The 25,117-nt window shown below is 36.0% G+C and overlaps 1 protein-coding gene across 1 annotated transcript in view; it reads right to left on the bottom strand.

The window, feature by feature from the left end:
* LOC119001767 (kynureninase-like) overlaps window positions 1–25,117 on the bottom strand; it is a 97,072-nt gene that overhangs the window by 44,964 nt on the left and 26,991 nt on the right. Inside the window, 6 exon segments of the mRNA XM_037067272.1 lie at window positions 2,008–2,154; window positions 4,706–4,784; window positions 5,964–6,006; window positions 6,009–6,030; window positions 8,165–8,226; window positions 18,504–18,586. Of these exon segments, the coding sequence (XP_036923167.1) occupies window positions 2,008–2,154; window positions 4,706–4,784; window positions 5,964–6,006; window positions 6,009–6,030; window positions 8,165–8,226; window positions 18,504–18,586 (436 nt within the window).

Genomic DNA, 25,117 nt, shown 5'->3' with positions numbered 1-25,117 from the left:
TCACCGAGCCATTCCTAATGATCTTTTGTAGAATTTCCTATCTCTTTCTTGATTGACACCTTTAATATTCTCTCTGCCTCTTATTCAGGTTTATCTTTATATACCACCTAAGAGAGCTATGTATGTCTACATTTTAAAGAACTTTTCTCCATCTCCAAAAAGAGGGGGGAGGGAATTGTATAACAAGACTATACATGTTTGTTAAAATAAGTTATATATATATAAATATATAAAATATATATAACATATGTAATATATAAATATATATTTATATATAATATATATAAATATATATAAATATATAAATATATATTTATATATATATATATCTTCTATATCACCATTCCACTCCCATAGTGCATCATACCCTTGTGGTTTTGTTTAGCTGGAACTACTCACTCTTATCTTTACTGGATTGAAAGGTCTTAGAGAATTTCATTTGGCAGGCACTTACTACATTTTTTAACTGAAAGAAAGCATGCAAAATACTGAGATAATGATTTTAGAAACCCGAGTAGTTAAGAGTAAGAATAGCATATAACACCTAAGTAAACAAGTGCATTCTGCTTTCAAGTGGGAAATAAAAGAAAACGTACATCTGAGCACTTTCCCTAACTGTATTTGCTGAGGACAGGGAAGTGGGAAGGTGGCTATCACTTAACAACAACTGAATAGATATTCTACACTCTTCTGCATCTACACAGAATGTATGAGCTGTCTCTCGGCATCTCAAAATAACACTTTTGAAAACAGAGGCTCAGAAAAGTCAAGTAATTTGACTGAGACTGTATAACAAATGATGTAGCCAAGATTTGAACCTCAGACTGTGTGGTTGACTCCTAAACCCATGGTCTTTCTTCTGTATCTTAGTGCTCATTTCTGTGAAAGTTAATGAGATGTGCATGTATACTGAGGGACTGCTGATTTCTTATATAACATTTTAAAACATGATGTTTTACTGGCCTCCCTTTATTTTGGTGCTTAACATTTAATATCTAAATTGGTGCTTAACATTTAATATCTAAATTAAGAAGACATTATCTTTATATCTTTTGTAATGCACCACTTTCACCGTTATCCATCAAATCAGTTGGAAGTCGTGGTTGGAAATTCCTAGAGATTTCTGATAATGGTGCTAAATTTCTCTTCATTAGTTCCATTCATTAGCTTCAATAACTGAATATATTAACTAGACCTCACACGTATATTACTCCCATAACTTACTAATGTTCAGAACAAAATTAGATTGTCACCTTTTTGAATACATGACTTGATTGCCAAATCAAATAAAACTTATTTAGGGATTTTTAAATCCAAATTTTAAATGTTGAGTATTGGTCCTCTCTGATTTCTTTTTTTAAGCAAACAAATTTTAAATTAACATTTTTATAAACACATATATAAAGAGACAAAATTTCAAAATGCTAAACAATTTAATGTGATTAGTAATACTTAAGGAATTGTGATAGGTGGAATTATTTCTTAACATTTTAGGGAGGTGTCTCCCTAAACTCCCTAAACTCCCTAAACTCCCTAAACTGTGCAAAACTCAATCTACTGATAAATATTTCTTCTTCATTTCTTTTTCTTCAGATACCAAGGATTAATAGAGAGTGAATTATATTTGAAATGGGTCACAGTAGGACAAACAGTCCTAGAATGTAGTTACTAACCTAAATATTCCATTTGCTTCTGTTGACTAAGCAGCTCATTCCCATCAATACTACCTGTAGGAAGCTCGCCTGTTCCCTTGATTAGAGGTAAAGGTCGAGACAGGAGATGCTAGTAAAAAGGTGAGACCAGAGAAATGACAAAAAAAGATTTGTTTGTATAGAGACGCCTAAAGCAAAACAGACTATAGGTTTTTTAAATGCAACGCTTTTTCTTTTTTTAACTCTTTAAACACTTTTACACAGACAGAAAGGTGCTCTACTCGAAGTGTGGTTAGCATACTTCTCAGTAGAGTGATGCTTGGGTGTGATGGGAAGGAGCAGATGAGCCACACACCTTTGCTTGCCCTGCTTTTGTGATGGCGGGTATATCAAAGAACTGTCCAGTATAAAAATGCAGGCCGCTGAACAGGATCACTGCCATGGAGTCTCTTTCCTTCTCAGTTACTTCAAGGATATCTTCTGTTCTCAAGGTCTCTTCCCCCTAAAGCCGAGTGAAGCCTAGGTTACATCATATCCACAATAATAAGTTTCTCACTTCATATTTCCCCACCTAAAATTCTCTATGAGCTCTTTCCCACCATAAATAAAGTCAAAGGTAAGTTCTTTTCAGGTTATTGATTTTCCAAAATTTGGTAAGAAAGCAGCAATTGAGCATGTTTTGTCTTATTATTAAGTAATAATAATAGAAGAGTAAAAAAAATTTCTACAAAGTGTATGTTTTTACAGAACCCTAATTGATTTATTTTTCAGTTTTTCAATGAACTGTTATTATATGCTGACCCATCAATTGTTTCCTTCCTATTCCTATTCAATACAACACAGGAAGTAAAAGTTCATGAAATACTCAATAGTGAGATAACTTTTTAGAAATAAATATTTCAATGTAATATGTTATTTTCAGCTCAAATAAAAACACATGCATATGTTATAAATAAAGTATATGTGCCTTTCCTCTGAATATACCCTAACCAAGATCTTCTATTAACTTAAGCACTAAATCTTCTCCATAGCAATCTAAAGATCAAAACTCAAACATGAAGAAAAATATCAATAAAACTCAATTATTAAGGCTATTTTTCTTTACATCTCCCTAGCTAGAATTCATGATTGATTGCTCAGTGAAAATTGTGAATGAATTTAGATTTGGTCTTACAAACAACATGAACAAAAAGAAATCAGCTACATAAGAAGTATCAACTTGTATCATAATAATTTTGATCTATTTATGAAGTGTTAAGAACTCTTCTCCAGTGCTGAATCTCACATTATTGTGTGGTCAAAGCATCATTGACTGTACTAATATCTGAGGAAAATTTGTTATTGTATTTATAAGTTTTCCTTCAGTTATGTTTAATTTTTGGTCATTCTTGCTGCTTGCTAATTACTGCATCCCATGTCAGACATAGTTATGCACATCACAAATGTAATACACACCCTAACTTCTACTAAAACCTTAGAACTTGTTCACAAAACAGAATTTATAAAAACAATATTGATATTGAAATCTCTAAGTTGTTAAATGGTGCATACTTTACAGAAAGGAGTAATTTCAGTAATTCTGACAAAATCTAAGTAAAAGTAATAATTCAGTAATATAGAACTCCTTTTCTTAAAAGACTCTAATATGTTATGTCCACCATAATTTCAAAAAGAGTAGGGAAAGTACTCAATGTAATAATATGTGTTATTTATTTTAAGACAATATTAAGTAAACAAATATATTTATTAAACGTAGAATATGGCAGCAATTTTCAACTGTTGTGCTGAAAAAAATTTCAAAACACACAATACTCAACTATTTAGCCATAAATACTGACCTTTTTTCCTTTAGGTTGTTAAATTAAAAAAATGATAATAGTCAACACAATAGCCACCCAATGAGAAAGAATCAACATTATCCCTATTTTTGTCAGATTGGCAAAAATATAACATATTTTAGTGTGCCACAGACTTTTAGTAATCAGTTTATCTGTGCCATGGGAGGAAAGAGATTGAAAATTCCTGGGGTATGGTCCTCTTTTGTGTTGACTTGCTGTAATCTAGCAATGCCCAAAAGTGCCCCCAAGATTATGACTACCTAATGAGGCCTCACAACACTTGTCATCTTTAAAACTAAGACATGACATATTGGTGGCTATATTCACTTTTGTTTGACATAAGCTATTCATATATGACCTATGAAAACATATCCTCTCACAGGTATGGGAACTTTTTGTTTCATTGATTTATTGCATATTAACAGATAAAAGTGAATGAAGTAGATTTTAATTCCTCCAAGTATTCTAGATTGAGAGAAACAATTGCTCAAACATTGGTTTAGCAGCCTGATAGCATCATTTGTGGAAACTAAAATTTATTCTGTGTAAATCTCTTAGTGTGAAATTTCACAAGCTGCAGGGTTTGTATGTTAAAGTTTCTACAGTTTAGACATGACTCTATTAATGTAAAGTGAGCAATATTTTAGATCTTGAGCCCATGCTCAAATCTTTTAGGTATTTCCTCTGTTACCTGTTTAAACATGAAGGAATCCCAGAGAGATAAAGTAACTTTCCTAAAGCCCCTTACCCAGTAAGTTGGTGGGTATGAAATTTCTCAGGGGTACATTAGTCACTTATAAAGCCCAAGCCTTTTCTGCTATATGAATCCCTTCCTGCACCTTAGTCTGAGCTCAAAAGAAAACATGTGATCCTTAGATTAAGAAGAGATAAAAGACTGGCATCATTCAGCAGTTCTAAAACATTATCACTAGTTTTTAATGTTATTTTAATCTGTAGACAATGACATTTGAAATTAAAAATTTGCAGGTAAATTTTTAATAAAACAACATGCTTGCAATATGACTAGCCTTTGAAAAATAAAAATAGATATATATCTGAGATACTTCTCTGTTTTTAGCAAAATGATCTGTTATAGGAATATAGGTCCTTTTACTTCCTTGAAAGTTCCATTAAAATAATGAAGACAATAAAAGAAAAATTTAAAGATCAATATTAAATACAGGCATAATGAATATTTATTTGTTTCTCATATACCTCTCTTGGCTTTATCATCCACATGCTTTTCTCAATGCTGAGTCCATGAAGTAGCAGCTGGGATTCAATAGCATACTGGAAAACAAGGATAATGTATTGAATCAAGTCCAATATATACAAGTACTTTGAAATAAACTCTGAAAATACATAATAAGACAACAGTAAAAGTGTATTGCTTTATTAAATCCAAGGTCAAGGTTAAAATGATAAACATAACACATTAGAGAAGAACTGCTTAATTAATTGACACTTTCAGGAATCTGCACATTCCTCAGACACTAAAGGGTAGAGACACATGAAAACACAGGAGTGATCTAGGCTTCACAGGGACATAAGAAATTTTTAGAATAGGATATTAAATCACTTATGAAAGTCAAAACCAGAATTTACAAAATAACCAAAGTGAGTAGTGTCAACTTACTAGTCTAGAAGAGAGCATATAGAAATGGCTTACCCTGGAAAGGGCAAGCTAATAAAAGGAAAGAACACCAAAGTTTCTCTCCCTTGAGAGTATAAGATGTGAATGGGTTGCAATCACAGTGACCTTGAATTTTTTTAAGATATTAATTGAGGGTTTGTTTTTTCTTTACTATAGTAGTGACTATTAACATGGACACAATTAATAGACTTAAAATTACAAGATGTGGGCTAGAATAGTTAACGGTGAAAATATAAAGACAAAAGTTTCCTTGACATTAAAATAGAAATGTGCAATACACTCTTATCTGTGTCTGTGTCTGGAATGATTAGATTTTTAATTGAATAGCTGATAAAGTGGCATGATTTTTTAGTGAACTACATGAGATAGTTTTAATATCTAATAAGTAATTTTTCAATATTTATTACTAGTATGCTGTAAAATGGACAGATAAGAGTTTATATGACTATTTGTACCTAAAGCATTAAACTCTGGGTTATGTATCAGTTTGATTTTATATAAAATAAAAAACTAATATGAATGAACAAAATGTTTCTAACTGCACTAGACTTAGACCAGCAGTTTGTTCAATGTTGTCAGAAAACACTAACAAGTCAATGTTCTGTTCAATTCTTACCTTCCTTAGCACATGCTTTACTTGAACAAAAGAAATAAAGATATAGTCTATTTTTAAATGCCTAAACTAGAACATTTGGCAGATCTTTTATTCTAAGGTTACTTGGAAAAAACTAGAGAATAAACATCCAAGTCAGGCAAGTGATACACTCTTCTAGAAAGAATAGGTAGAATGTAAATATAATTTGAAGAATCCTTATATCATCTGAAGGGAAGGCTTTGGTTTCTAGAAGAAATTTATACTGTTTGGTGTAGGTTTAAAAAATGATAACTGCAATACAATGGATTTATTGAGAAAAGTATTAATGCACAATTATACATTTATTTATTTTATAACTATACACCGTTTTATAATCTCCAGCATTTTAAAGGCATTAATTATACATCTAGGTGTCTGTCAAGCATACCTTTTCCAATTAGCCTCATTTCCAATGAATTATAAAAAGAAAAAAATACTGGCTCGTTATATTTATTGCTGCAGAAGCAAATTCAGGAGAAAATGTGAATCACAAAATACAAACCCTTAAAGTTATTTAAATTTCAATTAAAAATTATCTTCCCAATGCATTCGATGGTAATTTCTCTATTGTGAGACTGAAATCCCATGGCTTATACATGTCTTATTTATGCTGATTTATCTTCCACTGCAGATTTGGTTTCTAGTACAGAATATTTTCACTGGTTTATTATGTATGGGACTTTACTTTAGATCCAACTAAAAAGTACCTAAGCCCTAATATGAAACACTGCACATTTCTAGAGGCACCAGGGAGAAGTGGCTCATTTATGCAGTGGGGCCCTTTTATTTCTCCCCTCAGCTCCCAGCGGAGAATGACAGTAACAGCAATGAAGATGATCACTGCCGGTAATTCGGCGTCGATCACTGGTGTGAGTGCTAGAGCAATTTTCACATGGCATTACATTTCACACTTGTGCATCCCTACAAGGGAGGTATTATTTTCCTCATATTCACAAAGAATAATATTAAGATTTAAAAATGCCGAAAAAACTTGCCCAAATTCAGTCAGGCAGTAAGTAACTTAGGTGGGAGTCAAACCCAAAGGTGTCTGAACTTAAAACTGTGCTTTTTATATTGATATTTAACACATTTCATAAGTATGTTTCTTCAGTCATCTTAGCAATAATTTCTCCATTTTACTAAAATAAAATACCAATATCTTCATTGTGGTCATGTGTCAATATCTTCTATCTTGGTCACGTAGACATGTTAATAAAAACTTAAAAAGAAATTTCAAAACATCAAGCAATTACCGTAGATGTTATATTTCAAATCCAGAATATACTGAATTGGCCAAAAAGTCTGTCTGTTTTGTTTCATGAAATACAAGACACCTTTTTCATTTTCACCAATAACTGTATTGATTTGGATAGTTTGAGTGTGTCTGCTATCTCCTGCAGGGTATAGTGTTGATTGTTCTCAATTAATGTCTCAATTTGGTTGGTGTCAATTTCAATTGGTCTACCCAACCATGGAGCATTGTCCAGTAAGAAATCTCCAGCACGAAACCTCGCAAACCACTTTTGACACCTTGTCTCTTGCAGCACCTTTTCCACGTCTTTTGTTGCATTTCAGTTGTGTTTTTCCCTTCCTTCAAATAATAAAGCATAATATGGCAAAATATTGTGTATTTTCTTCCATCTTCAGTATTAAAATGGCTATATGAAAGGTCAGCGCATCTTCACAAGTTTTTCTTTAATGCACACTGATATGAGAACTGTCATAATGTCACAATAAAATCTAACAAAATTATTTTGAATGAAGTCAAGGAAAACTAAGTGCTATTAAAACCATCTTTGAGAAAAAAAACTTACAAAATTTGTAATGAATCCAATATTTGACACTTATTAAATACTTATAGTATAAGAAGCACCTTACGCATGGCAACTCATTTTGGGTAGTAGGTCCCTTTCTACAATTTAATCTTATTTTCAAATCTATTTCAAATCTATTTTTAATCTATTTCTTTTTTAATCTATTTCAAAAAACGAATCTACTGACCCATACTGATCTATTAATCCTCCCCTGCTAAATTCCAGGGTATTGAAAAACTACCTCTCTATAAAGTTCAGTGTTTGCTAGCATTTGTACATCATTAGTTTGTGTGCCTGCAAGCAGTTTTTCTTTTTACCGACCGTGACTCTTATTCCTTACATTCTGAGATAAGAGTAGTTCATTATTCTAAAGCTCTTCACAAGAGTCAACTCTCCCATGAGTATGAAGAAGCCATTTTATCATGGTCCATCATTTCCTGTTAAAAATGAAAAAAAAAACTCACGACTTATTTTTAAGAAAGTAAACCACCAGATGCTCATGAATTAAAGATAGAAATATGTCAGATTATGTAATGAATGTATACTAAACATTGGTGGGAAAGGAAACTTACCAGTAGAAGATGTAAATTAACAGTCAAACCATTCGTTAGGACTATTTCTTTTTCATTGGCTCCTGCAAAGTAAATATGTCATAATTAAATGTTTCTATTAGAGCTAAAGATAGTTGAAAAAGCAAAGTAGGAAGGTTTCACTCTTTCCTCCTTAATGTTTTTAGGGATAGGAGCACATTTGATGTGTCATCACAAAGACATGGAAGTTTTCCCACTTGGCTCATTTTATGAAACAATATCTGGACTTAATGCACATAGCCAGCTAAAAAATGTTTTATTTTTATATAGTAAATAATAACATAAAAAATAATAAAGCATTTGCTTTTTCCTGTAAACTAGAAATGATTTACTTCATTATCAGCTAGTTGGTCAAATTCCCACAGAGCACATTTCTGTGTAAATGTACGTCCAAAAGAAATTGTAAATGAAATGAAGGCAAATCACATTTTTTAAGCTGATTGTTTCTAATGTCAAATTAAAACATAACTTTCATAAAAGAAGGCTGCTACACCAAACATAATTCACTTTTATTCCAGTGAGCTATGTGATAGTTTATAAGACCAAAGAGCTAGCAAGTAAAAACACAAATATCTAAAGAGCCCTGGGGCTTATTTATACACACCGATATAAGATAATTTACATAAATAAGTATTGTCTGATGAAAAAAACATGCAAAAGTAACATATCCACTACACAATCATATCTGACCCAATTTCTATTACTGAGAGTTTTGATGGTAGAAACAGATCCAGAGCACATACTGGAGCACATACTGGACAATAGACTTAGAGAATGTTAACAACAATGATAATACTTTTCCTATTTTTAGTTCTCATGTTGTCTTTTAGAGCCAATTAGACCTGTGCAATTGGAATAATGCCTCTTTACCATCATTGGGAAAAATAGGCTATGAGCTTTAATATTTGTAAAGCTGAACTAAGTAATAGAAAAAACATATAATACAAGTCCTCTATTCTGCATGCAAAGAAATGCTTCTACTAGAGTCATTGTAATAGAAAAGACAGTAATTGGAATAATTATTCTAAATAATACATAAATTACAGGATTAGTTTACTTGAGGGGAAGCCACTAGAAATAATTGTACAACTTATGCATTTACATTTCAACATAGCCATTTAGGAAGGAACCTGTGTCTTCATAGAGAAACAACAAACACAGAGCCAAAAAAAACACAAAAAACCAACCACTTCTTGTTGCACTTGTCAAATGGATGTCCCCATTCGATATGCAGGGTGTGATATGCAAGGTGGGTGTATGCCTGGTCATTGTGAGACGTACAATGTCTGAAGTCAAGGGACAATAGAAACAATCTGATTCTACATTCCAAGGACTAAGTTAAATTTATCTTAAACATACTACATAGATATGGATATGATGTGCTTATGATTTGTACATGACATGTATCTCCTATCATATGACAATCTTTTTGAAATCTGGTAAAAGAAATAACGCCAATCTATTACATTTCTTTCTCTGCATGACGGTATACATTTTTGCTATTATTTGTACACAAAACATTATCTAAGATCTGTAATCTGATATTATCCTTAACTCTCTGTTAGTTATTTACATAGTTATTTACAATGGTTTCTGAAAACCATTTATTTCAATAAAATGGCAGGGAGAGTAGAAGAAAGAAAGAAAGGAAGAAAAAGTAGAGACAATGAATTAATAGAAAAGGAAGCATTGAAAGAGTAAGGAGAAGAAAACACACACCAAAAAATCACAAAATGAAACTAAAGAAATAGAAGAGTCAGGAGGGGAGAATTTCTATAGAAGCTCAGACATTCCATTTTTGCTTAATTCCAATTTTGATTACTTTCTGATTAAAATGATTATAGATTCCTGGAAAATTTTAGTCCTCCATACAATGTAGCACTCATCTGAGGTCACCTATATATTTTTTTCTTACATTGGAATGTGATGAACCTGATGCATTGAGTTGAATTAATCTAGACACACACTTGGCACTGTGCTTTCCTCCCCTCAGAAGCTAACACTGAATCAATTCTTTATAAAGAATCCCTCACTGACTAGAATAATTTGTCTGCCCCAACACATGAAAATTATTCGGCCTTGGGGCATTTAAATTAAAAATTCAACCAGGTGCTTCTCAAAATGTGGTCCCCATGTGGTACTGAAATTTGTCAAGAACAGTGTCAGCCTGGCATTCATACACACACACGTGTACATCTGAGCATGGTGTTATGACTCCAGCTTCAGAACAGTAACAGAAATGTCCATTCCAAATATAAGCTAAAGGCACTTTAAGAATAAAATGTTCTTGACATCAAATGGCCAAAAATAATTTTAGTGTGTTTTAAATAGAAAAGTGACCCAATGGACATATCTTTTCCAGTTCAAATTGTATTTCTGAAACCATCATTGTTTTTCTAACATATTTAAGTATTGTCAGCCTTCCTTAAGAAAATAAACCTTTAAAATAAAACCTGAAACTCTTTTAAGTTGCTTTTCTTTGTTTCTCTTCATTTTTAAAGAGCTTAAAAAATTAATGTTGCATCATCAACAAGTATTGAGGAAAATTCTTTTTAAAAGCTTCCCCAAAGCTCATCAGGCCCTGAAAGAGTCTTCACTTTGAAGATCATTCTATACTCACTGCACTACGTGTTAAAGTTTGAATCACTTCATCTGAGATGAGTGTGAACCACATCTCTCATTGGGAAATGAATTCCTGCTTGTTTATTTATTGAACATATATATGCAAGCAATACTTTTTTATCTCTGCCTGGCAAGCTAAAGTTTTTTGAGCCTTTACTAGGAGCCAAAACTTTAAATATGTGACATATATTATCTCATATAGTCTTCATAGTAAACTGATGAGGTTATCTACTTAGATTTTTCATATTTTATCAATGAATAAAAGGATTCCAAAGAGATAAACTAACTTTCCCAAAGTGTCACAGGAAGTAGAAGACAGATAATTAGCCTCTCATAGAAAAAAAATGTAATTAGGTGGGACTTGGTTAAGATGGCGACAGAGTAGCATGGAGGGAATGTCGCTCCCGTGCACCTGGTGGAAAATCCAGGCGGATCTACCAAAGAACAGCATAATCAACCAACAGTTCGCCAACATTTATGAAAATAGGAGACCAGAGAGTGTGACAGAGGAACCAAACAGCGGCGGGTTGGCAAGGACCCCAGAAGGCGAGTGAGGACAAAAGCGGCCGCACCCCCTCGGCCTCTCAGGCTGCGGGCTGCGCCCGGCCTGGCCGTGCCCAGGGCAGGCGAACTCTGGCGGAGCGTGAGTACTGACGAGAATTGGCGCCCAATGGGGGCTGGCACCATCAGGGGGAAACAGGATCCCCGTCTGAATCCAGGGCTGGGGCACCGGTGACGGAGTGAACGCTGGAGAATCAGCATCCGGTGGGCTGGCAACACACTCTGTGGGAGAGAACAGACTCCCCCCTCCCGGTGTAGGCAGGCAGGTTAATACGGGGCGGAGACCTGTGGGCTTAAGTTAATGTAAAGGGTGGCAACTGCGGACGCTGCGGTAGCCAGCCCACCAGCCCGAGGGATTTAAGAAGGACACTATAATTGCTGGTCTTTTGGGATTGGGCTGGGCTGAGAGACAGGCTTTGTGGAGAAGTCTCTATTGGGAACGCCACGTCCTGCACAGGACGGAGAAGGATGGTGCTGGATACCACGGGACACAGGCAGCCTCAAGGGGCTGTGCGCGACCACAGACCAATCAGAAGTCTGCTAGCACCAGCCTGCAAACCTGCCCTCCAGACGCGGCAACCAGAAAAACCGGTTTGGACAATTTGAAACCAACAAAGGAAGGGTGCTTCCTTTTTTTTTTTTCCTCCTTCTCTAGTGTGTGTGTCTGTGTTTGTGTTTTCCCTTCCCCCCCTTTTCTCTCTCTCTCTTTTTTTTCTTTTTCTCTCTCAACCTCTTTTGTAACTAATCTTGTATCTTGTAAACTGTATTGTTGCTCTATCTTTCAATATTCTGTCCTTCATTTCTTTTCCTTTTTGTCTGGTTTTAGTCCTTCTGTTCTTCCCAAATTTTCTGCTTATTCCCCTTTTCTCCTGACTTTTGCGCACGTGCGCGCGCGCTCACGTGTGTGTTGGATTGTTTGTTTGTGCGTTGCTTAGTTTTCTTTTGAGGTATATTACTATTTTTTGCATTATTCTTACTCCTTTTTTCACTTCAAGAATATCTTTGTATCCCACCTCTTTCTGTACAGGTTTTTTAGTCCTGGCTGGGTATACTGTACTACATGACAGGTTCCCACTGCTCTTTCCTCCAGTGTTTTGCTGATTTTCTATACTTCATGTGCTTTCCTTTGCTATAAAGTACCCAAGTTCTATAACCCCCATTTAGACAGATCACATAGAATCTATCACTTGAGTGTTCCTCTAATATTAGTGTACATAAGGGCTGTTCTGTACAACAGTAATACTTCATAACACATCTCTCGGACCTTAGACCACCTTACAGGTGCCTGAATTCTATTACTCTATTTACTGACATGCAACACCCAGTTACTAACCTGTACTGTCACCTTACCTCAAATCTGACCACCCGCAACCACACTGCTTTCTAGATACAACTCACAAGCCCCCCCTTCTTAACAAGACACTTAACTTATGCCCACCCTTTCCTAAAAGTGGTAAGCTGGGTCAAAGAGCACAGTTAACTCTATACATAGCCTAGAGATTGTCTATTTCTTCTCTGCCCACTGTGTCTGTAAATAACATAAAATAACCCTCTGCTATCATAAACCATTTTGCCTCCCCCACGACTGATCACACACGCACAATAAAGAAAGGAGTAGGTGGAAGCGGAGAACACTAAGATACCTGCAGAAGACTGCACCGGTGACTTTCACAGGTATCCTACCACAGAAGGTCAGACCATAAACCCAGCGAACCAGAACAGATCATTTTAAGAAGCGGAGGATAACAAGAAGAGTATCACAAACAATGGGAAGACAAAGAAACAATCCCCAAATGAAAGAAAAGGAGGATGCCTCAGAAAGAATATTAGAAGAAATAGAGGCAAGTCAACTATCAGATGTGGAATTCAAAGCACTGGTTATCAGGAAATTCAAAGAGTTTACAACGAGCTACCAGAAACTACAAGGGAGCTACAATGAACTCTCTGCAAACTATACTAACATGAAAAAGGAAATAGAAACCATCAGTAAAGGCCAAGAGGAAATGAAGAATACAATTTCTGAACTGAAGAACACAGTAGAAGATACGAAGAATAGAATCGGTATGGCGGAAGATCGCATAAGTGAGATTGAAGACAGGTTAGAAAAAATCTCCCAGACGGAACAAGTAAGGGAAAAGAGAATCAGAAAAAATGAAGAGAATTTAAGAGAAATGCAAAACAACATGAAATGTAATATCCGAATAAAATGTAATATCCGAATGGAAAAATTTCTAGGAAAATATAATCTTCCAAAACTCAATGCAAAAGAAGCAGAAAACCTGAACAGGCCAATAACAGCAGATGAAATTGAAGAAGTAATCAAAAAACTCCCATCGCACAAAAGCCCTGGACCAGATGGTTTCACAGGAGAATTCTACAAAGCTTTTAAGGAAGAGCTAACCCCGATTCTTCACAGACTATTTCAAAAAATCCAAAAGGAGGGAAAACTTCCCAACTCTTTTTATGAAGCCAGCATCATCCTAATTCCAAAACCAGATAGAGACACAACAAAGAAAGAAAACTTCAGGCGAATATCGCTGATGAATATAGACGCTAAAATCCTCAATAAATTATTGGCAAATCGAATCCAACAATACGTCAAAAAGATCATACACCAGGACCAAGAGGCATTCATCCCAGGGATGCAAGGATGGTTCAATATTCGTAAATCAGTAAATGTAATACACCACATAAACAAAAAGCAAACATCAAAACCACATCGTCATATCAATAGATGCGGTAAAAGCTTTTGATAAGGTACAACACCCATTTATGATAAAGTTATTCAGCAAAGTGGGAATAGAGGGAGCATTCCTCAATATAATAAAGGCCATATATGAAAGACCTACAGCCAACATCATACTCAATGGCCAAAAGCTAAAAGCTTTTCCACTAAGATCAGGAACAAGACAAGTTTGTCCACTTTTACCACTTCTATTCAATATAGTATTGGAAGTTCTAGTCACAGCAATCAGACAAGAAAAGGAAATAAAAGGCATCCAAATTGGAAAGGACGAAACAAAACTGTCATTGTTTGCAGATGACATGATAGTGTACATGGAAAATCCTATAGACTCTACCAAAAACCTGCTTGAACTAATAAATGAATTTGGCAAAACAGCGGGTTACAAAGTCAATATCCAGAAATCAAAGGCATTTTTGTATACAAACAATGAATCAGCAGAAGCAGAAATCAAGAAAAAAATCCCATTCGATATAGCAAAAAGAAAAAATATCTGGGAATAAACCTAACCAGGGAGGTTAAAGACTTGTATGCAGAAAACTACACAACACTGAAGAAAGAAATCAAGGAAGACACAAACAAATGGAAACATATACCGTGTTCATGGATTGGAAGAATTAACATCATCAAAATGTCCATACTACCCAAAGCAGTTTACAGATTTAATGCAATGCCTATTAAAGTGCCAATGGCATATTTCACAGACATAGAACAAACACTTCAAAAATTTATATGGAACCACAGAAGACCACGCATAGCAGCTGCAATTTTGAGAAAGGAGAACAAAGTAGGAGGGATTACAATACCTGATATCAAACTATATTACAAGGTCACTGTAATCAAAACAGCCTGGTACTGGCATAAACACAGGCACATAGACCAATGGAATAGAACAGAGAGCCCAGAAATAAACCCAAATCTCTACAGTCAATTAATATTCGACAAAGTCGGCAGTAACATAAAATGGAGTAAAGATAGCCTCTTCAACAAATGGTGTTGGGAGAACTGGACAGCCACATGCAAAAAAATGAAACTCGAGCACCAATTTACACCATACACCAAAATAAATTCAAGGTGGATAAAAGACTTAAATATAAGCCGGGAAACCATTAAAGTCCTAGAGGAGAGCATTGACAGGAAAATCTCAGATATTCCACACAGCAATATTTTTACTGATACATCCCCTAGAACAAGGAACATAACGGAAAGAATAAATGGGTGGGATCTCATCAAACTTAAAAGCTTCTGCATGGCCAAGGAAAACAGTATCAGGATAAAAAGAGAAGCAACCGTTTGGGAAAATATATTTGCCAATGACACCTCAGACAAAGGTTTAATCTCCAAAATATACAAAGAACTCACACGACTCTACTCAAAGACGAGCAACCCAATTAAAAAATGGGCAAAGGACTTGAACAGACACTTTGCCAAGGAGGACATACTGAGGATCCAGAGACACATGAAAAGATGCTCAATATCACTAGCTATCAGAGAGATGCAGATCAAAACCACAATGAGATACCACTTAACACAAGTGAGAATGGCTACCATGAACAAAGAAACAAACAACAAGTGTTGGAGAGGTTGTGGGGAAAAGGGGACCCTAGTTCACTGTTGGTGGGATTGCAGACTGGTACAACCACTATGGAAAGCAGTATGGAATTTTCTAAGAAAACTAAAAATGGACGTGCCTTTTGACCCAGCAATCCCACTGCTAGGAGTATATCCTAAGAACCCTGAAACACCAATCCAAACGAACCTATGCACCCCAATATTCATAGCAGCACAATTTACAATAGCCAAGAATTGGAAGCAACCTAAATGTCCATCGGTCAATGACTGGATCAAAAAGCTATGGTACATTTATACAATGGAATTCTATGCTGCAGAAAGGAAGAAGGAGCTCTTACCCTTTGCAACATCATGGATGGAACTGGAAAGCATTATGCTGAGCGAAATAAGCCAGTCAGTGAAAGACAAATACCATATGATATCACCTTTAACAGGAATCTAAACAACAAAACAAACAAGCAAGCAAAATGTAACCAAAGACAGTGAAATACAGAATGTGCTGACAGGGTCCAGAGGGTAGAGGGGAGAGAATCACAGGGGAAAACGGGATGGACTCACAAGAATAAGTATGAAGGACACATGGACAATAACTAAGGTGGGGGGCAGAGATGGGAGGGAGGTGGGGAGCACTGGGGGGGCAGGGCTGGGAATACAAGAAAGAAAACTGTACTTGAACAAAAGTTAAATAAAAAAAGAAAAAATGTAATTAAAGTCTTTGTTCACAATTACACAAAAACTGTCTATTCCCTGTACATCAAATATAGGAAGCCATGTAATTCACAGACTTTCTCCTGCATCTTTCTAACTGTAATTTATTTTCATATGTTTTACAAAGTGAATATGACAGGGTGCCTGGCTGCTTAACACTTGGTAACAGGGTTCATGATGGGTCTTGCAACTTCCATATCCTTTTCTGTTTATTTTATTAAGCAGATGCAAATATTATTGTGGATGTAAAGTTTGTGGCTGGGAGAAGTTTGAGAACTCTCCACTTTATCTTTCAAGCAGCAAATTCCTTTAGCTTCTCAAGGTGGCAAATGCATAGCTGAGCATTCAGACTCCTTGGAGAGAGCCTTCAGGGATTACTGCTTCTCTGAAGGTCAATTCCAAATTTCATAAAGCAAATTTATTTTCACACTATAACAATATTATACACTGAGATGCATGTATCTAGACCTTGTGATTGTTATGTACCTAGGGAAAAGTAGGCTTAGTAATAGTACTAATAATATTCTTCAGCAATTCTATTTATAATATCTTGATAATATAATATTAATAATAAGAGGACATTATTACATGTTTTGAAGAATCATTGGCTCTATATAAAATGTTTTCTTAATAGATATTCTTCTCATCTGAAATTGGTAGTCTTTTCTATGAATAAATACTGTTTGTTCATTGTCTCTTCTTCCTTTCTACCCACTCTATCAATTTGTACAGCATAATATTTTTTTATTATTCTCCTGTTAATTCTCTTTGAGGTATTTTATGATGAAATAAAGACTGTGGTTTTAAGATCCTGGAGGAGTCAATCATAGACCAAAACACACAACTCGTCCATTTGCCTAGCAGGCAGCAAAAGCAAATTTGGTTTCTGCTGCTCTTTACTGTACTAACCACACCATCATTTTAAGTATGTTGTGGTTGTTACCAATTCTGCTTTCAAAGAAGATTCCAGGGTTCTAGTATTACAATGTGGAAAAATGATAAAAGTAGATATAGAGTATATACTATACTCTAAAACTAAAAACAAAGGAGCAGCTATTAAATGTTTTTGCTATTTTAAATTTGACCAAATTTTTTCAGAAGTTTCTAGTAACTGAGGCAGAAAAAGAACTTGCATGGGATTTGCAACAAATAAGATAAATACATGCAAACACCTTCTAAAGGATGTGTTTCTACTAAAGCAAACAAAGTGAAATCATTCATTTTTTCTCCTTGACTTAAGAACCATTTCTGTGACTAGTACATACCATTTTAAGAGTAAAGGAATTTGGGCCTAGTAGCTACTCAAATTAAAAGAAAATACCAACCTTTAAAATATTGCTCACAATATACTTTTGCAAATGCTGTCAATTGGTATACTTCTGATCAAAAACAAAACAACTCCAAACAATAAAATAGTAATTAAAATAAAGATTATGTTCATTCACTGACAATATTTCAAAGGAAATATGACAGAAACACAGATAATTAAGAGGAGTTTGTTCCATACACGTTATAACTTTGTATGGTATTTCTAAGACTAGCAGAATGTCCTAAGGCCAGAGTTCATAAATATTCTTTAAAAAATTAAATAACTTCAGTCTCTTTATCCTTCTGAACAAATCTGAATTTTCTTTCATTTTCCTTAGAAATGATAATGATATGGGTGATTGGTTTAAATTTTCAAGGATTATTGTGACATATATTTATTTACTAGGGAACAAAACACATGCATATTTACTAAGCAGCAAAAGAGCTATATATTTTTAAATGGTCAAAGGAGATGTTCTTGCGGGGTTCTTGCACTTAAGTTAATTTTTATGAATTTTGTTTAATTATAATTAATGGAATGTATATATTTTTCACTGAAGAGGAAATATTAGTTTTAAAATAGACAAGGAAAGCCATAACATGTTTTATTTTTGTACCAAATAACCTAGTTATGTTCTTGGTGTATAGCAATCAAGTCCCAATTCAAAGTATGCTTGCTCTTTTCTATTATGGATTAAAATGGAAAATCAGGATGATTTTCAATAAGGTTTTGACTTCATAATCTATGTCTATAATTAAATAATAAGGTTTTTATAATTATTTTGGGATAAATTGTTTTGTACTTACTGACAATGTCCGTCATAAGGCCTATAATACCCTCATCTCCTGTAATCCAAGGACGTTTCCCTGTGTCGTGACCATAGATTCCCCTGAAAGGGACAAAGGGCATAAACATTCTTTTCTTGCTTGTGTGTGTGTGTTTGTGATATTTTCAAATATCATCATTAACTGGACAACTGGACAATTCTACATGACTTTTGTAATGTTATAATAATCACATGAAAGCATGCTTCTAAAACTAAAAGCAATACTTGAGAACTCTGTTTTTTAACATGTCATTTAAAATTTTCTTTGATTTGCTTTCTCTGAAGGGTGTAGGGGAAATTATGCATATACTATCCATTACTTTTATTTAGAATCTAAGATATTTTTTTAAATTATTTTCAAAATGTTAACACTATTTGTGTTACTACTTGTATATCTGTAGCTTATGTAGTATCTATAATAAAACACACCTTTTCTGAGGCTAAACATTCCAATGATTACAAATTCAATGATAAAATATGGTTACAATCTCTAAAAAGTGTATACAATATAATTATACTTATGATAACACTTTAGGTAGATAAATAAACTTGGCAATAATGCCCATACTACATATTGACCTATTTCTAGCAATTTCATCTATCATATTTCAGATTAATTTCATTATTCTAGTGAGTATCCCAGTAGGCATAATAAAAGAATAAAAAAATATACAAGAGAACTTCAACTCCCAGGCTTCATCAAATGAAGAAGGCAAATAAATACATGAAAATATAAAAGATTTTAAACAAAGGGCCAAGCCAGGAGGTGGGGGTAGAGATGGGAGGATGGTTGCTGTTACAGACTTCTATTTTAGGAAGCTCCTAATTAATTGTACCTAATTTTTAGGGATTAAAAACCTATGTAAACTTGGAAGAAAGAACAATCATGTGTTTTTGCTGTTGTTTCATTTTTGTTTTTGTTTTTTTATTTTTGCATAGAGCCAACTGGGAATGAAATTCAGTAAGCTGGTGGTAGTGAGCTGTTAAACCTGTTCTCAGAGTTGAAGGGTAGCAGAATATGCCAGCCTCAAAATATCACACAGTGCATTATTTTGAGCTGTAGACAGTTGAAAATCATCAAATGCAGGGGAGGCTGCCTTCTCTCCATCTAAAAACAGATACCCCAAAGAAACTAGATTCTATAAATACCCTCTGTAGGAATTTCATCAACTAGGGAAGATTGACTCACTGCAGAAGAGATTAGAAGTCAAAACCACATTCAGATAAACTTTGTCACAAACTTCTTATTTCCGGTCTATGATTCATGAATCTATTCATCTTTTCTAAAAATCATTTACCCTCTCTTGCCCCTCTCCACATTAAGACAGGATTTAAGCCTGAATTCTAAGCCACCTTGGGGAATTATTCATTTTCCCCTGGCTATCCCATATGTATGCATGAGGGATACCTGTTAATAAACATGTTAGTTTTTCTCTTGTTAATTTATCTTTTACTATAGATGTAACAACGCAAGGTTGGAGGCTGAGGCGAAGGTAGAGGGCATGGATTTCTTCTCCTTTCCTAGAGAGCAGTGGAAAAATTGGAGAAGGGGCACCCTGTTTTTCAACCTTGCTGATTTTCATGGCGTGAGTTCCCCCACTGTGGCTGCCTTCAGGGTATCAACAAAAATCCTGAATACTTAACAGTTGCTTTTCATCACCTAGTCTGAGCCACTTCTGTGTCACTGATGGTTATGAGACTATCTTTATAGAAGCTTATCAGGCCTAATCTTCCAGCTCTTTAAAAGTAAATGGGTGACAATATGCACTTGAAAGGATTGCCACAAAAATGAAATAAAATGACATGTAAAAGAAGACTGCTATGTACGAGGCCTTTTCTGAGTCTTCTTAACTAATATGAATCTGATGTTAAAATTCCTTTCTTTCATGGGTGTGTGCTGTACAGCACAATGTGAAGACTAATATTTCAATTACCATGTAAACTAAGATGAAGGAAGAGGACTGTCTGCGAATGAACATAAACTGTAAGATCTAAGGAGGAAGAGAAGGGCATTTGTTACTTATTATTATTCATATTATTATTAGATAGCCTGCAGCTTGGCTTGTTCTTGACTTCAAATATAAATGCTAAAGACAAAAATTATTATCATTAAATGGTACTTAAAGGCAGATACTTGGATCCTTTTTTATTTTAATCACACAGAGTTCCATGGCCTTCCCTGAGAGCACAATACATCTTATTACATTTAGGTAGTAAAATTCTATGTTCTGCCTCAGAGAATTTATATCTCAGAATATTATGCCACCTACATTTCACTCTAGTAGGCACTGTGGTAGTGGTAATAATCTTTAAGAATATGTTTCTTCCTGCAACGCTTTTGGCATCTCTGTCCCTTTAAAATATCTTACACAGAATGTGCTTCTTCATTTTGTCAGGCCACTGGCCTGGGGTAATAAAATGTACTTAAAAAATGTTACCCAAATAAACTCAAAGTAAAGTGACCTGTCAATTGAAAGAATTGATGTAGATTAGAGTGCAGTTATAAGCATTTTTATTAGAGTTAAGAAAAAATTATATCACTCACATTCAAAACTGCTTAAAACAAGTTGCAACATAGTTGCAATCTTCATTTACAAGTACTAGAAAGAGAGGATAGGAGAGAGTTAACTCACCCCAAGTTAGTAGACAGACAGACACACGTGAGCAGAATAGAAAAGATAAGCTAGGTATTCAAGGTCATGAGGGCAGAAATCCGTGGGTAGCTAGCAAGGGGCGAAAATGGGCTGGCATGTCACACCCAGGGTGACCTATCTTATCTAACCTAGCAGATCCCTGGTCAGGTGGTTTAGATCCCCCGACCTTTCATAGCGCTGGTCATGAGGCTTTGACCCTTGTCTGACCTTTCCTTCCCTGGCATGTCACTAGCCATTAGGCCAGAAAGTGATCTCACACGACCTCCATACAAACCCTTGCACTACTTCTCCCTTAAGCACTAACTGCTGGAAGATAACATCTAAGCCTCAGTTGTGTTTCAGCTCAAGGTACAGAAAACCATCGAGGCCAGGTAGGGCAATGCCATGCTGACATCAGGACCAGCTACAGTGACTAATGCCTCCACCCTTCCTTGGCACCAGCCAATCGGTAGAGACTACACCCTGAAAGCACACTTGGAAAGCTGATGAATATTTGGTTGAGATCATCCCCAGGGACCTCCTCTAAAATCCTCACCCTTAAAAGTCCTTAAGAAGAAGAACCCAGCATGGCTTTTTCTTTCTGTGGAGCTCTGCAAAGCCTTTCCCCCTCTCCTCTCCCAAGATGAATATATCCTTGCCTTCTTTTTCCTAATGTCCAAGGACCCTTCTTTTGCCTCTATAACTTGTTTTCTGAGCCCACGCAGCCCAGCTGGCTCATTCCTTCCATGGCTCATTTCTATCTCTGTGACTTTCTAAATAAATGTTTGCTTGTATTTGAGTCTTAGCGTGGAGTTCTTTCTTAGCTGGAACTCAGATACCAAGGTTGCTGAACTGAGATCCAATCACCAGTAACACTCGGGTGTCATTTTACCACTGACACCAGGGCATACCTGGCCATGAGTGGGGTGTTCTCTGAGAAGTCCAGGAAGCAGTATTTGCTCATGAAATTCAATTTCAGAATATAAAATCTAATCATGCATAGATCCTCTTTCAAATAGGACTATGGTTTAACCATCCTACCAAATGAAAAGTGGCCCTGCTTTGAAAAACTCTGCCCCCCAATAAGTAAATAAATGACTTTAGAGTTTTCCTTCATCACATCACAGCTCTTGTGTGTATGCATATGTGTGTGATTTAACTGATGATCAGAAATGGAGATATCAGGAAAATCTTTGTAACATGTCATGTTGTGTACTCTCTTATTCATACTGAAGGGTGGCAGATTATGCCACACTAAAATTTTCTTCTTTGGCATAGGATTATTTTGAGCTGAAGAAACTTGAAAAATAGTAAATGCATACAGAGATGTTCTTTGAACTCCCCTTAACCTGCCTGAAAGCAGATCTTCCAAAAAGAAGTAAATTGTCATAAATCCTCTCCCCAAGAAGTTTCATCAACCAGGGAAGATTGACTCGTCACAGGAGAGGAGACTAGAAGTTGACACAACACTCAGACAAACTGTCACAAACTATACCGCAGGTCTATCCTTCAAAGGGCCCATTTGTCTTTCCTAAAAATCATTAACTCCATCCTAAGTGGCCTGTTCCTCCCCACTTTTTCCTACTGAGGTAACACATAAGTTCTCAAACTGCATTGCTTTTGGGGGGTTGTGTACAAAAAAGAGCCACCTAGTGAACCTGACAAGCTCAGAGGAGGCCTGCAGGGTGGGTCTTACAAACTCAGAGACCTGAAGTAATCATAGGGGTGGTCTGAAATTAAAAGTTCCTAAGTAAAAATGAGTCAGAGTAGAAAGTCATGTCCTAGGCTGTCGTCTTCCTTGACAAAAGTCAGTCTTTACTTTATCTGAGCCTGTCTATCGTCTTCTGGCATCTATGATAACACACCCATTGAACTTTGAAGTAATCCTATTTTTCCCAGATGCCTCAAGGCACGATCTCCCAACAGAGCAGCAGATCACGGAACTCCTCAGTATTTGTCTTGTTCTCTGCAGAGCAGCTCTACCTGCCATAAATGTCAAATGTTAACCATCCTATGCCCACCTACACAAAAGAAGTGAGTGGCTATCTACTTTACTTTTTACCTAATTGCAGATTTCCCCACTTTCCCTCCCTAATCTACTACCAACAAACTTCACCTTAACTTCCTATGCCTCCTGCTTTGATGGTAATGCGCAAAATTAGGTGCAAACCTGCCATTCTCCAGAGCATTTTTCTCAATCCATTGATATTTTGCTTTCCAATGATTGTTGTCAGTTTGGGCCAAATAAAGTCATAAACGTTCTCTACAGGTTTGGATGTTTCTTACATTTACAGGGTATTACTTTTGTTGTTGGTGGTGGTACCTTCATATATGTAACTTTAAAAATTACTGAATTTTTATGTCATTTCTCTTGCTAATCTGCCTGTTGCCATTGGATTTCACAAACCCAGCTATCAGACTTAGGAAGATAGAATAATCTTCTTTTTCTACAAGAGAGAAACACTGACATTCAAGGAGGCTGCAGTATCTGCAGGAGCACACCTCTCCTGTGGGTCTCACCAGTGCCTCTGCTGTACACACTGCCATGTGAAACAAGTCATTGTCTGCAAAGCAATGTGTTTGTTCCCAATATGTAATTCAGTGGGCTATTTTCTTCTTTAGTAATCCTATGTAAAATGTTACCCTTTTAAATGGATTCCTATAAAGACACAACTATGGCAAATTTTTCACTTCTCTGAAAAAGAAAGAAAACCATTTATCTAGCAGATATGTCAACACAAAAGACCTAAAATATTGTGGTTAAAACTTAGGGTCTTAATATACATCATGCAAGTTGCAATTTTGCTCTTTATGATTGCTGTATATCTTTCCCTTCTAACCGATACAGTGTGCAGCCAAGAGAGGGACCCGAAATTGGGATTTAGAATGGGGTCCAGAACTCAAGGTGTTCAGGAAATATTAGAAAGGTGTATAGGATGTCCTCACCCCTTCCCCCCCTTCACAGGTATGAGTTGGGGGAAGGGACACATGGAGCAGGAACATGTAAAGCTATTTTCTACAGCAACAGCTTTGCAGCTAACCTCTGGCATGGTCATTTAACACATCTATAACCTTTAACCAGTTTCATGGATATGTTAAATAGCTGTGGCCATGCTTTGAGCCAGGGGGATGGAAGTGATTTCCACCCAAGATGTAACTGGGGGGCAGCTCCCCCTGGTTACAGTGTCTATGTGAGATCTTGGAGATGATTGGCTCCGTGCTATGGGGCCACAACTGCCAAGACTCATGATGGCAGCCCAGGAAGCCTGGAATAATACAGGAGTGCTGGTAGGTGTAACTGATTGTAGGAGGAATTGGAAATGGGGGTGGAGAAGAAGGTTGTCATGGGATTTAAACCCAGACTCAGCAGCCATGTGAAAAGAGAACCACATGATTTTGCCAGGGTGGGGAAACCCACAGCTTTGGTGGAGAGAACCATGTGGCTTTGGCAGAGTGGGGACCCCATGGATTTGGGGCAATCCCTTTGGCCACATGGCTTAGGAAGCAGGAGAGACTTTGCCTGGAAGAAAAGGCATGAAAGGAGTCTTGCTAGTGAGCCATGAGAAGGTGCCACGTGATTTTGGATTAACTTGAGATCCTGGTAACGACACAGCTGATGCTGGCAGGAGCCCAAATCATGGACTTCTTCTTTTCCTGAGATGCAGTACCGCGGATTAAGGCAGAGGGAGAAGGAAGGACTGTGTATATCTGTGGGTATCCTAAAGGACTTTGATATTTTAATGAAGCCTTTTGGTCACTAATTGAAGTTCATATGACTTTAAATAAACATTTCCTTTTCACAAATCTCTGATATTGAGAGACATCTTTCCTCTGGCAGCAGACAATGTGAACCTAGTGGCGGGGGGGTCCTTTCAGTAATAGTACATCATCCCCCTCCTTGGCCCTGTTTTGTAACATAGCTTCACTTTACCACTATGATTATTAACCTATGTTATTCTCC

This window comes from Sturnira hondurensis, unplaced genomic scaffold (genome assembly GCF_014824575.4).
Source record: "Sturnira hondurensis isolate 20B ecotype Veracruz unplaced genomic scaffold, ASM1482457v3 Scaffold0017172, whole genome shotgun sequence".
In the NCBI taxonomy this organism is placed as follows: domain Eukaryota; kingdom Metazoa; phylum Chordata; class Mammalia; order Chiroptera; family Phyllostomidae; genus Sturnira; species Sturnira hondurensis.
The sequence above is the reverse complement of the archived record's forward strand: the minus strand, read 5'-3'. Positions and strand labels throughout refer to the sequence as shown.